Below are 14,825 nucleotides of genomic sequence, written 5' to 3'. Positions count from 1 at the left end.
TCTCATTATTTTTTATTAATTAAACCCAAGGATTTTAGATTAAGAAGAGAGATGAAAAATGAGAAAGCACAGACACAACCTGTGAAAAACAGTAATTTTCTACCTCTACTATCCTCATATCATGGTTAAAAACCCCACGTATTCTGTAAAGGATTTTGCACTTTCAGTGGTGAGACAATCAGCTAAGCTTACCCATGCATGCTAGGATAAATTGCTGCCTATTTGCAGGAGAGAGGAATCACCATCCATTCTCTGGCTGTGTGCTGGGCAGAACTCTGAGTAACAGCTACATCATCTTGTAGAAACTCTGAACACTTCACCTGCAATTTGATTAGAACTGGCTTAGCTTTGAACTGAGAGTTGTGCAGAAAGATCAGAAATTACATGCAGGCAAACAATCTAAAAATTCTACTGGAAAGTTTAAGTGAACACAGTATCTCCATTACTCCCCTATTCATTTACTCTCTGATAACTTAATAAAACTGGTTTGATGAAAAAGTGTCATTTCAATTGTGCTTCTAACAGGCATTTCTAAGACAAGTCAAGATGGAGATGTCTGCCCTTAGAAACTACTCTCACTCGGTCAATGTTTATTTCCTTGTATTGCTGGCAATATAATTAATCACAACATTGTTTCAACTTTGCACCAGAGATCTTTGTATTAATGTTTGTCATTTTGTGACCATAATTTTGACACAGTAAGATATGCTTTAGGCTTGTACTTGTCTACAGTGATTTATTTAGTCTTAACTTAAGAATGTGCTTTGGTAGATAAGTGCAAACCAGTTTTCTTTACATGCTATCAAAGTATCTACCTTGTCTTGATTTGACAGTATCCTAAGATAGTTTTACTACTACAGCAAATGTTGAATTAGTGGCACTTCCAAACAAAGAAATTATTACGAATATCTCATTTATAAGAGCAATAGCTGTTTTTCATATCAGGTATGTTTGTGGATTAAAACCATTGAAGAAGTCTGATCAATGCTGACACATATTCATGGTAGCAAAACATTTTAAAGCCATTTAGCAGTAATGTAAATGGTAACAATAAATTGAATTCTAATAATTAGAATAAAGTAAGTACTTCTAATTGGAAGACAGGCAGGGGAAGAAATCTCAGTGACAAAGCCTTCAACTCAGTTATTACTCACTGGTTATTCAAATGAATAAGATACTTAAGCTATAAAAACCTGAGGTTTTGTCATATGCTGTGCAACACGAACTGTAACAGCAGTAGCTGTAACCTTTCAGGAGAAGCCTGACTACTTCTGTTTTCCCCACGCCCTTATATCCTCTTTCCGGACATCTATGCTATATGGATGAAATCTCATGAGTCAGTGGAGTTCCACATAGAGATCTTCAACACACAGCAAGTATATATTGTATTTTTAGGATTTTTTTCCAAATAATGAAGATGCTTGTCGCTGACTCTGCCAATTTGCAATATTTTGATTGCAGTCACTTATGTTCAACTGGAACATGCAGCTGGATACAACTGGAAAGAATTTCACACCTTTGCATTTGAATGAGACTAAGTGTTTTGCATTCCCCAATTCCATTTCTGCCTATTTGACAAATTGTGGGAAAAATATTGCTAATACTGTCACAACTGCTGAGGTTTTCTTGCTATATATGTATGTGTAGATGCCCACGTTCTTATTAGGCATACACACAAGCTTCATTCAGTGCAATTTCTTTTATATTCTGAGATTGTTTTTACCATTTATTGATTAAAGGATCACAATTTTAGAGAATAATGCATGTTAGTTACAGGCTCCTCATAGTATTCATAGGAACTAATTCTGCATTTGACAAGAAATCGCTTGTGCTTGGCCTGGATTTACTGAACTTATTTATGCAGCGAGACAAAACCTCCCAATTTTTTCATGACATTTCAATGTGCTGTTCAGTGCCTATATATAGACAACCACTGCATATATTGGAGCTACCTATAAACATCATTACTGAAAACCTGAGTTTCACTATGCTGGGTTTTTACTCACTTATGCACAGACAATATTCTGTTAGCATGTGTGCTGAAACCTTCCTCATTCATGAGTTCCAGTAATATTCTTTACTAAATAAGAAGTACCAAGGAAAAAAATGCATTAGAGAAAAAACAGGCAAGAATAATTTCTTCAGTTTTGAGACCTGCATGCTCTCAAAATTATGAACAATAGATGGAATCCAAGGTCAAAAATTCAGTGGTGCCAGTCACAAAAACCACCGACAAACAGTATGGAAAATTCACTGCAGCAGAAGTAGGGGTAAAGATTGCATCAGTGCTTTAGAACAGACAAATATGTTGTGTAATATATTCAGAGCTGTCAACCCACCAACCTCCAGGGATTGTGGTACTCATGATCTGGGAGACAAAAAGGAGAAAAGGAAAGGAATAGTTTTTAAAAGAAAGAGAGGGGAGAGAGAAGGCGATAAAAAATGATACCACAAAAGGAAAACACTGAAGAAAAACAGTGATAGAACCAAATGTAGAAAACATTGTTTGAAATTTAAGTCTTCAGAATTCAACAAAGGAAGCAAGGACCTCTAAGATTTTTTTTTCTTTCTGTGACTTTATCATTAATGATCTTTATGTTGTTCCCACAAAGAAAATTTCATCATAAATCCAGATTTTGATGCAGAAAGAGAACACCATCTATCCCAGCTCAGAAAGTGTGACAATAGCCTGTCCTACCTGAATAAGATGCTACTGTAGGCAAGCTGTACAAAATTAAGGTAGCATAAAGACAGGTACAAATTTTGTTTTCTTCCCACTTGGATGGCCTTTGGGAAAGATAGGAGTGCAGAAGAAACTGTATTTAAGTTCAGTAGCATCTTGTTTTTCTGTCTGGACAGCAGGCAGACCTAAAGCCCTGGGCATGTACCCTGCAGCTGCCCAGACACAGTAACCAGAAAGACCTTAAGCCAAGAGCACAAGGCTCTGCCTGAGGTGCCCCTCCAGACTGAAGAGAACAACGCCTGCATTTGTGCTTCCCTGTCTCCACTGCTGCTTCAGAACTAAAATCAAGCCAGAGCTGTCTAACTCTTTTCTTTCAAGAAGCTGCAAAGATATTAAAGCTGAGTTTTGGAGAGACTCAGGAATTTTCATGTATTATTCAGATTTGAACATTGAAGAGGGAAGTAGTCATTTGTCTAACTGCTGTGTTACTCTCAATACATTTCATTAAATACCCAATATAAATTCTATGGAACACTAGCATATCTATGAAAGGCTAAGACTACCCCTTGAGCCAGCTCAAAGACAGGTATTTTCCCCTTGTTTTCCTTTTTCATTCCATTCCTAAATGTATCAGCATTGCAATTAAAAATCAAGACTATTTTGTCACTTATGGCAAGGCATCTTTTGCCATCCTTCACAGAGCTATTACCCTAAAAAAGAGTCATCACTATTTTATTAATATCTCTCACTAATTGCAGAGGTTTGTTGGGTGGGAAGGGGGAGGTAGCCCCAAGGACAGCAAAGCTCCAAATACACATCCAAATAGCAATCCATTTCTGCATGTGCCTTTTGTTCTGTTTCCTTTGTGCAGTGTTTTAAGCATCCTATAACCAGACCATAGTTAGCTTGTAAATTGATGAATTATGAGAACAACTTTAAAACTATTTCCTTTAGTTTACTTTAAATATTTCATTTCATGCAGTAGCACAGATCTGGAGACTATGCTCAGAAATACCCCTCAAAAAGGCCTGCAAAGCTCTCCAAAACAAATTAGATACCTGTTTTGGTTTTTAAGTGACCAGTTTGATGTCCTGTCTTCTAATTAAGGAAGATCTGCCAGCAAACCAACAGCTAGTTCAGCCACACAGGTCTTAATAGTCCTCAACGTGATGAGTTCAGAATTAAGTCTTTTACTTGTGTCACTTCACAAATCTTTTCATTTAACTTCAGCTCACAATTGCTATCTACATGATACATATATGTACATATATGTGTGCATGCAAGAGAAAGAGATACAAGCACAAAATTAAGAAAGCTGTGACAATACAAGATCAACAATTCCAGAATTTTCAGCTATTCAGTATTTTGCTGAGAACAATAAAATCTACCTGCATTCCTGTGAGCAAACATTTAAAAGCATGCAAGAATAATGATAAAGATTTTGATCCATCCCTTCTTTAAGCACATTTCAAAAACTTTCTAATGAGAAAGAAGTGGTCTGATTTAGAAACCAGCATCTGTAATATTGTATCCAGAATTTTGTAGATGGCTGTCTTTAGAGGCCTTCAGTAGCAGTCTGCATGAGTGTGTCAGGCAGAGCAGTCAGTGTGGAGCAAAACACCCCTTCAGCCACCCATCTCCAGCAACCTGTAACTACAGATCAGATCTGGGCTAAGAGCCTCCTAAAATAACAGGTTACAGTCTGCAAAATAAATTTTAAAATAGGAAAGATATTTGTTTTATAATAACTTTTTTAAACTATGGTTGACTTAATATTTGAGAAAATTTGGATAAATTATTCCAGGCAAAATGTGAAGTGAAACATCTCCTCTGCTGTTTAAGAAGTGGTATTTAATGAACTGTTGACTCCCACTGAGTTTGTCAAGGTAAACAAGGCTCTGTATTGATAGGACAGGTATTTCCCAATTTGTACTGCCTGAACTGTAGGAAGCATCCCAGCAATCAGTAGTCTAGAACATGCAGATTCAGTAGCTGTACCATCAGATAAAGTACTTTGATTTTGCATCTTGAGATGGCTAAATATATACAATATGAATAATAAATTCGACTTCAAAGATACATAGCCTCAGTTATAAGAGATGCAATGCAAATATTGACTTAAAAATACAGTTAATTTTTTCTGCCTGTTACCGTGATATTTTCTGGGTTGTTAATCTCATCACATTTATTTGGTGGTGACTTACTGTTTCTTACTCTTTTTTTCTAATGTATGTATAGAACATTTAAATTCAGACATAGGGTCATCAACAAAATGTGTTATTGTACCTTACTATTAAAATTTTTCCATTGCAATTCAGAAACTGGACAACGATATTAAATCCACAGCTCTTAGTAAAAACCCTTGATTGCTAAAGGAATCACTAAAAAAAAAAGATTTACTCTTCCCTCTCAATTGCATCTACAAGTTTCCAACATATTGCATTACTCGGCCCACTTGGACGCAGAACATCAGAAAGCAGTCTTTGGAGAGACCTTCTAGGGTGAGAAAATTATTTTTCTGAAAGCAAGCCAGGACAGAAAAGATTACCAGTGAGGTTACTGGTGCACAAAATTGTACAAATTTATGTAAAATTACACCACTTAAGAACTTGGACTATTTCAATTGTAGTTCTCGTGATATTTGGACTGCTTTTAAAAGTAAGTAAATTAATATTTGCGAAACTATACTTCTTTGTAGCAATAAACAGTAATGTTTAAGATAAAATTACCAATACTTTCTCTATTCTGAATTGTTTAGGGTATTTTCAGGCTAAGGTATACAGAAACATCCTATGATGTTAAGTCTGCTTCTAAACCAAATAATCTCTTCCCTAATTATCTAAGTTAAATTTTTTACTGTTACCTTCTACCTAGATCGTAGGTGCAAGTTCTTTACTAAAATTGCCTCTCCTGTGGAAGGCAGAGCCGTAATCCAGCACAGATCTACTAGTGATATCATCTGAAATAAAACACTGGTTGACACATTTAATTAGTACATTGCTCATACCTCTACATTTTCACCCATGAAATATTTCAATTGATATTAAGCAATACAAAGTAAAGCTGTCAGCTTTTCAAATAATATAATATTATGCAGCTCTAAAAGTTTTGCCTGTATTATTTTCTCTTAACTCTCTTGTCAAATCTGATTTCTGAAGTTATTATCAGGCTACAATACCTACGATATCGAAGATAGCTTTAAGATGCCATGTACCAAAGTACCAAATCTAATTAGGATGAAATAGTTGATCTATAATGGAAATAACATTATCTTTTATTTCCAGATGTCTATATTATATAATCCCCATCCAACAGCATGCTAAATCTCCTGCCTGTGCTTCCCTTATCGTTTTTGCACAATTTTTTCAGGTCAATAATACACGCAGTTCTTGATTATAAAACCTTGCCCTCTCATGCAAATCTTTTTACTTCAGCAAAGCCATATTGCATTTTTACCCACTGTTCATGGTTTCCAGAAGCTCTAGATACATTGCCCTTTTCAAGTAACACACACCACCTACAGTTCCAGTTCAGTAGTAACTATAAAGATGCAGACATCAGCACAAGGCATGTATTAATATTCTTATTATTTCATTATTAAACAGTCCTTCATATAAAATTAATTAATATCATAGTTGGTGGTCTTAAGTGAATTAGATGGTTTTCCAAGAATACAGCCTTAAGAAAAAAAAAATCGAATATTTGTAAAAGCACGGCCCCTTTTCATGTGTCTTAGGAAGAGGAGGGAGGTGGAGCTTCAATTCTGGTTTTCGTGCAGTTTCTCCTGTAGATGAACTTACATTTATTCTCTTTTCTTTTCCCCCCCTCCCCTGCTATCTTGCAGCAAACGTGTGTGACAACGAACTGCTGCACTGCCAGAACGGAGGAACCTGCATCAACAACGTACGGAGCTAGTGTCCTCCGGCCTACACTCGGGTCCTGTGCCAGAAGCTCTAGTGCGAGCGGGAGCCGGGCGGCTGCAGCCGCAGCTCGGGGCAGGGCCCGCCGGCGCTCGGGGCCGCGCTGCTGCTGCTGCCGCTGCTGGCGGCCACGGCGCTCGGCCGCTGCTGAGGCTGCGCCTGCTGCCGGCGCGGCCCGGCCTGGGCACGGCACCGGACCGGGCACGGCACCGGACCGGGCACGGCACCGGCCTGGGCACGGCACCGGACCGGGCACGGCCCCGGACCGGGCACGGCCCCGGACCGGGCACGGCGCTGTGCCCACGGGAACGGGACGGAACCCCGGCGTTCGCTGCTGGAGCCCCAAACGGGGAAAAGAGTAAAAATAACCACATACAAACTAAGAAGGCCGAACTGAACTAAGCCATATCACTCAGTTACGGACAGGGCTGCGGGTCAAGACTGTTCACCTCTGGCTCGAGAGACGCTGGCAGCTGCCTGTTCTGCCAAATCAGTCAGCGCTGGCTGCAGGACAAACGGCTCTGACAGCCCCCGGAACGGGAAGAGAATTCCAGCATTTGCTACTCCTCTCCGGTGCGCTACTGTACCTCCGCCCGGTGTGTGGACAGACCAAACCAAGGCATTCTTTGCTGTCAGTGCATTGTGGGTATAAGGAAATCTGTAAAAGCTGCCATATTGGCCTGCTTCAGTCCCCAAATCCTTTCCAACCTGTGCTTTAGTGAACGTTGCTCTGTAACCCTTGTTGGTTGAAAGATTTCTTTGTCTGATGTTAGTGATGCACATGTGTAACAGCCCCCTCAATAAAATTCAAGCCAGTCATATCCTTGTATACCTTAGCAGCACTGCATCAGTAAGATGCTGTGTTCACCTACTGTACAAGAGTGGCTATAGGACAAAAAGTGTATTTATCCTTTTGTATTCAAATGAAGTTATTTTTCTTGAAATAATGTACAATGTAGATTTTTTGTATTATTGCCTATTTGTGTTACCAGACAATTTATTAATGTATTTAATTCTAATCAGATAAGAGAAAACTATTACTTTTTATTTAGTCCTTTTCTTTTTCCTTTCATTTAATTGTGCAGAGATTTCTCTGTATGGGCAACGTGCTGGCATCAAAGAATATCAGTTTACATATATAACAAGTGTAATAAGATTCCACCAAAGGACATTATAAATGTTTTCTTGTTGCTTTAACACTGGAAGATTTCAAAGAATAAAAAATCCTGCATAAACAGTTCCAGGATGACGTATTGCTATTTCTTAAGGCCTTTTTAGAAAACAAACAAACAAAAAAAAGTTTATGATTTTACCATCTGCTATGTGGAAGAAACCCAGCTTCAAAAGTGGAAATGACATCGTAACAATCTAGCCTGGCTTGAATTTTACTGCTATCATTTCTGCAAACTTAAAAGGTAAAGGGCATCATTTGCTTGAGGAAGATTTCATCAAATCCCAACGCTGAAAAAGGTATGAAAAGTTGAATAGTTCTCATCTTTGTTCTCTTAATTAATCATAAGCATTATTGCAAAACTAAATTAACAAGGTATCATAGAAGCTGGTCTTTAATTCATACCTTTTTTGTGGATTCTGGCAATAAGCAGATGAAGCCACAGCTCATATTGTTTCTCCAAAAGCTTCATTTAAAAGATATGTTTATATATTTACTAGTCTGGTTAAGAAACTGCAAAAACAGCAGCAATCACAAAAAAAAGCACCAAGATTTAACTTTTAATAAAGTCAGATTTAATATTTAGAAGGACTGTCAAAGTATACAGCAGTGAGTAGACAAAAAGTGCTGCTCCAGCAAATAAAGTTTGTTTCAAGTATCGCCCAAGGTGTAATAAATTCTTGTTACTGCCTTTTATTAGGCCAATTACTGAGTGTGACAGAAAAGAATAGCAAGACTAGAGAGGCAAGCCAAAACCACAGCAGTGTTTGGAAGTCCTGGCAAAAAAAAAAAAAAAAAAAAACAATCTAAAGGTAGCAGGACTGTGTGAATTCATTTCCTAGCAATTTTCATCATAATGGTTATAAATATTTTACCAACATAATAGCCTAGTGTGGAAAACAATTAATCAGCAAAAGAAAAATTCCTGAGAGAAATAAATTCTACCTGGCTGCCTCTTTCAAATGGTGAACAGCAGAATTTAGGGCACTGCTTTCTTGGAGAACCTCTTTCTGCTGAGGAAGCAAGTTTTGCAGGACAGTACCCAGCCTCCAGAAGTGGGTAGGAAAAGCGGGTCTTCATTTCTAAAAAGAAGCAGGATTCTAAAAGAATACTATGAAGATGCTGATGACATCAAGCTGCTGCCTCTTCAGGCTGTCACCGTGACCCTTCGTCATGTAGAAAGTTTGCTGTTCACACTTGCCCTCGTTTGTGAGGTAAATGAGATAAGGCAGAGATAAACGAAGTCCTTTGCTGGGTCCCAGCCATGGCCTACACGAGACTGCAGGTATATTTTAGAAGTGTATTCATGACAATAAACAGAAATGTACATTGAGCAGATTCAAGAAGGCATATAAATGCTAATGCAGGTGACATACAGAATGGGAAACTACCTGTAATTCAGTGGATTTCTGATATTAAAATGGGGAATTTAAATTTTCTTATATTACCACAGACCAAATCCAGATTGTGTAATTATTGGAAAAGATGTGCTTTAATTGTCATTATAAACTCAAGGCTTTGTGGAAGTGCTAAGTAAGCATGTTATGCACATTTGGTTAGAAAGGATTCTGCCAGCAGTGCTGAAGTATAATGAATATAAGATCACAATCAACTCAGCTACATTTCAATTTCATATACTTAGGATCTTCTAAACCAGGGCAGAGTATATGGTTTTCCATGTATTTAGCTACCATTTTGTGCATTTTATCCTCCCTAACCTATTAATAAAATTACAATTTTATACAGGAGCACAGTCAGTGGAAAATCTTATCAAAAGTCCTTTTCTTCAGCTTCATTATTTTTCCCTCCAAACTCCACAGAACTTTACTAAATGAAAATCTGAGTGTAAGTTTCTGCTACTGTATTCCAAGTATATTTCTAAAATTATGAGTGCATCTTTGAGAGAGATTTACAGTACTCAGCATTGCTTTACCTGCATTTTTTTACTTAATTCAGTGTAAAATTAAGGCAAAATTCATTCCCCATTTCAGAAGCTGTGAAGAACAACAGATTCATTTTCCTGAGCATGCAGTAGGATTTGTGCATGGCAACATGCAGTTGCAGTGTCTGCTTTATTTTCCACCAGAAAATATAGACCCCTTCCCACATATTTTGGTTTCTTGGAATGGGTATCCTCTCCTTGTGAATGCCTGTAAAATAACACCACATTCATGATACTGAAAAAGGCCAACTCAATCCTTAGCCTAGGATTTTGGTTCTGTATCAAAATGCAGCAAAACAAACCTACGATGGAATTATGATTTTCTGTCTGATATTTCTTTCCTCGAAGGTGTAGCATTCAAGAACTGACCAGGCTTTAGACTGCTTAGTTGTCCAGATGATAGTTCAGAGTACAGTGACCATAAAACCAGCATTCATCATTGGATTTATTCAGTTCTATTAGTTCCAGTTGCTTTGCTAAATCAGTCAGTCCTAGTCAACTTGCTATTCCTGTGTTTTATACCTAGAGAATTGGTTCTGATCCAGGACCCACAAGTGTTTAACGAAAATGGGGCACCTGACTGCAAGGTGCTGCTCCCTGACAAGCAAACTGCTTGTTGTGAAATTTCCACTTCACACCAGCCATCTTTCTCACAGGGAAGAGAGAGGCATCTGTTTTCGTCCTACCTAACTGCTTCAAAACTAGCCAGATGGAAGAAAAATCTAGTCACATGCAAATTGACCCCAGATATTGCCCTCAAAAAATAATTGATCTAATACTTTATCATGACTGAGCCACAGGTGAGAAGTTATTTCATGTAGTGAACAGAACAAAATAATAATGTGCAAAAGACTCCTCAAATTTAGAAAGAGCTCTTCTGCTTGCATATAATTTTATACATCTTTCTCATAACTCCAAGACGTCAGGGGGATTTGTTATAACTTCATTGGGATTCTAGGTTTATTAAACCATTGAATTAACTAGATTCATCCATGCATGCAGTTTATTCACCTGTGAGAAATGTGAGTAATATTTTTCATAGAATATGCAAGACCAGATTTTCAGGCAACCTTCAGCCTAGCATTCATGTTTGTCCTTGCAAATGCAAACTTACAGATGTAAATATTAAGACGTAATCAATTAATTCCCAACAAAAATTATAAGTTTAATTATTTATGGATGCAAACATCTATCCACTACAATGCAGATCGAGTATTATAAATTAGAAATTTTATATTAACCAACAATACACCTTTCCCACCCTCTCACAGTATCAGAAAGAAGAGGACATAAGTATATTGCAAAACAAAGAACAGCAGCATTTTGCACCATATGGTGCATTTCATTTAATGAAATGAAAGTTCATCACCAGAGCAGTATGTTCTCTAAGACATGCAGTATGTTCTCCATTTTTGCCATAATATGCAACAGATAAAATTCCAGTACAAAGCATATGTTTCCCTTTATTGTTTTTCTGACCGTCATTATCTATACAGACACAAACACACAGACAATGAAATACTGCTTGAGATAATTCACAGCCTCAAACAGTACAAAGACTAATTTATGCAATCGAGACCTAAACAGATTGTAAAGGCTTCAGGCTTGACTTTCTGCATACATTGCTATCCAGTGCTCATCTCTGAGGAGGACTGGGATAAAGATCACACCATGGAATGCAGTGAATGGGAGTCCCACAGCAGGCAGAGAATCAAAGTGCCAGCCTAGTAAGAGAAAGCACCACAGCAGAGTGTTGGCCCTGGCAGCAGGGGCACATCTCACATTGGGACATGCCAGGCATCACTCCCCCATCGAAGCCTTGGCATCTGTGTTTACAGATGTGCTTGTTCCAGTTCCAGTTGCTAAGACACCTCCTAAGTACACAGTGCTGCCCAATGGAGCTGCTGCTCAAGTCTACTGATGTCACTGGAAATACACTTCTTGTACTAGAAGCACACTGTTGTTGAGAAACTGAAGGAATAGCAATGTTTTCTGGGAAAAGAGGGTCAGAGGTAGCTTCTGAGGCTATGCTTGTCTGTTTTGAGAAAATGAGTCTGGTTTGGGATGAGTATTTTCCATTTCTCATATAGTGTCATTTTCACCTGAGTACTCTGTGCAGGTACTTGTGACATCCAAGAACAAATAAGTAAATTCTAACATTTATATATATGAACATCACTTCTCATGAATGAACAAAAAAAGAAAAAAAATCTCTGATTCTGATTCAGCTCCACTGAATGAACAGATTTTTTTAAATAAATTTTTCTGGTTAGGACATCAGCTGTTTTGAGATTAACACATTCTCTGCATTCAGAAGTGCAACACCATTCCTCCACAAAACTACCAAAAACACCTGATGAGATGTAGATCATTCAGGCCCTTACTCTGACAATTTCTGTAAGGCATATTCTAAGTTCCCCTGTTCTAAGAAGCCTTGATCTAGCTGATTGTTTCACATCTCTCAGTGACTGTATTCAGTGTTACCTGAACAGATAAATGGAAGCATTTCAAGCCTTGTACATTTACTGGGAACATGGTTTGCTTTGCACTTGCAAATAATTGTAGATGCAAAATTGATGGGTGCTGCCTATATTAGTTGTTTGCAATTGACAGTGCCAAAAAATCTCCTTTAAAGGTTTGGGTCCCTTTGACTAGATTCTGCAAACACATTGCATGAAAAGATGAATTTGCTTGCTCTAACTAAATAAAATATAAGGCTAAGTCATTCTTACAAGATTCTAATGACACTCAAAGTAAAAGCACTTCTATTTATCACAGTTGAGATGCTTCAAAAACCCTCAGAGAAGATACAATAGGGTTAGACTTTTATTCCCTACAGTCTATAAATATTCAGATATTTCAGGTATCTTTTAACAGAGATGAAGAAACTGATTCAGAGAGGTAAATGAAGTTGCCTGAAACAACCCAAAAAGCAGCTGGCAAAGTCAAGGAACAAATTTCACCATGCTCAAGCTTCACAGCATATTGAATATGAATGAAGTGTTACACTACAAGAGTACTGAAAACTTCTTGGTAGATTTGGTTACAATAACCACTATGTATAGCATTAGTATACACATAATACAATATTTTTATGCATAACCTATATTACTAATTAGAAAATACAACTTCACACCTCCTCATTTTATAATGAGGATCAAACCAAATTTGTTCTCACAAGTAACAAGCAAGACAAAACAGATGTATGCCAAATGGTGTGAAATTACTCCTTGCCTGAACCGGTAACTATTTTTATGTAACTTCATTCTTTCTTAACTTCATTAAGGGTTATGAACACCAAGGTCATAAAGAAGATAGTATTTCTGTACCGGTGTTTTAATGAGAATAAACAACATAAAGTGGTTGATAAATTAATTATAGAAATCATGTTTTTAACTATTGTGATATCTCATAAATTATTTCCTAAAACTTAATATTAGTCATCTTAATTGCAGGAGAATTCAATGTATTTACAAAAATGCACTAATAAATTTAGACAAGTACTAAAATAACTTATTTTATTGTTTACTTGTTGCTGGTTTTACTGACCTTATGCATAATAAGTCTATTACATTCTTCTTGCAAAACAGACCTGCTAAATACATGCCCAAAGCTACGTATGCCGAAACCCAGTAAGCTAAAACATAATGACAATATAAATTGAGATTTGCTCATCTCATAGAACTAAAAAGCATTCACCAGAAATGAAATTCAAATATTAAAAGTCTTCAGCTTCACGGTGTAGAAACTTAAAAAGTTAAACACGGAAATGAAGGCTGGAGCCCACACTGCAGAAACAGGTTAATGAAGATGCAGGCCAGCAAGATCAAGATGAAGTAGAACTAAAGAAGTTCTCACTACCAATCAGACACAAATTTTACCTCAACCCAAACAGAAGTATATATGAAAGGTATTGGAATCCAAAGCAAAAAGGAAAAAAGTCCACTTTTATCAAGACTTACAATATTAGGGGAAAACCCAACACCAAAAGAAGGAAAAGAAAGAGAACATAAACTGTGCCCACACTAAAAATATGCTAGAATCTCAGAGGAAAAGCAATTTTAGGCACTACATACATTCTCATAAATCTGTAGGCACAGAAATTAGCATTGTAATCTCTGATTTGGAAATTGCAGGACTTGAGCCTCACACAGTCTTCACTTGAGGATTTCACCTTCTGTCCAGGTGATACGCTGCTCACTTACCTGCTGGAAGAGCCCAGGCCCATCAGCACCACCTCTGCTTTGTCTTTGCTCCAGCTGTGCATGTAGCACGGATCTGGCCATCTAGTCCAGATGTTCATGAAGCAGACGCTTTTCAACACATTCACAGGCCTGGCTCAGGCTGTGGAGATACTCACAGCTTTTTACCGGCTAGGCTCGTAGTTCAATGCCTTAGAAAGACTCAGGCAGCCTAGAGAGGTAGCACGGGCAATCCAGCATTTCAGTAGCTCTAAAATCAGCAATAGTAGCTGCAAAACTGATACCACCAGTGGAAGCAAGAGGGAGAAACACAGTCTTCAGTTGCCAATTCCTGCAACTAGAAGCTTTGAAACAGAAACAGAGACAAGATGTTCGCAGAAGAGATGCAAGCCAAAGAGGGCAGGCCCCCTCTTGGGTCCTTCTTTTATTCGGAGAAGGGGTAAGAGGAGGACTGGTGACCGACCACCCAATCAGACACTGCTAAAGAGTTTGAGTTACATTTGGTTTTGCCCAGCTTGGAACAAAGGAGTTCAGGAGCACGTGGCAGAGGCAAGTCCTGGCTTGTCTTGGGGAGGGGGGAAGGGAAGCTTGAACAGGCAGCAACATCAGGCCACAGCAGAATAAGCTCAGGGCAGGAAGAATCCCCTTGCCAGGATCTGTGTAATGCCAGCAGTTACATTTGCTCTTTGCCACACACCTCTGACATCTCTAGAAGTAATTCTTATGAGGCCATAGAAAATTAAATGTGTTCAGAAGCGAATATTTTCCCTCCAGACCTTCTCTTGACATCTGCAGTCACTACACACAACAAGGGGCTGAAAGGCCCTGGATGGCTGCACTGACTCATTCAAATGCATGTCTTGTTAACAGCTCTTACCTCTAATTACTGTTGCTTGGAAGGATGGGA

The 14,825-nt window shown here is 38.1% G+C and overlaps 1 protein-coding gene and 1 long non-coding RNA gene across 4 annotated transcripts in view; one reads left to right on the top strand and one right to left on the bottom strand.

The window, feature by feature from the left end:
• The window catches only part of NTNG1 (netrin G1), a 149,570-nt gene extending 142,877 nt beyond the window's left edge, over positions 1-6,693 (top strand). For both annotated transcript variants that reach the window (XM_042029994.1, XM_042029995.1), the window contains one exon: positions 6,528-6,693. In XM_042029994.1, coding sequence (XP_041885928.1) covers positions 6,528-6,598 — 71 coding nt within the window. In that variant the 3' untranslated portion in view covers positions 6,599-6,693. The remainder of the gene's footprint in view (positions 1-6,527) is intronic.
• The window catches only part of LOC121665590, a 35,480-nt gene extending 21,059 nt beyond the window's left edge, over positions 1-14,421 (bottom strand). The window contains exon 1 of one of the 2 annotated variants that reach the window (XR_006016414.1): positions 13,922-14,421. This is a non-coding gene — a long non-coding RNA (uncharacterized LOC121665590). Of the gene's footprint in view, positions 1-192; positions 305-13,921 lie in introns of those variants that run through there. The other variant, XR_006016413.1, reaches the window with a different exon arrangement.
• Between the last annotated feature and the right edge of the window lie 404 nt (positions 14,422-14,825).

Source organism: Corvus kubaryi, unplaced genomic scaffold (assembly GCF_017639235.1).
Source record: "Corvus kubaryi isolate FWS band 111438036 unplaced genomic scaffold, C.kubaryi_AGA036_p1.0 37334, whole genome shotgun sequence".
Taxonomy (NCBI): Eukaryota; Metazoa; Chordata; class Aves; order Passeriformes; family Corvidae; genus Corvus; species Corvus kubaryi.
The sequence above is the reverse complement of the archived record's forward strand: the minus strand, read 5'-3'. Positions and strand labels throughout refer to the sequence as shown.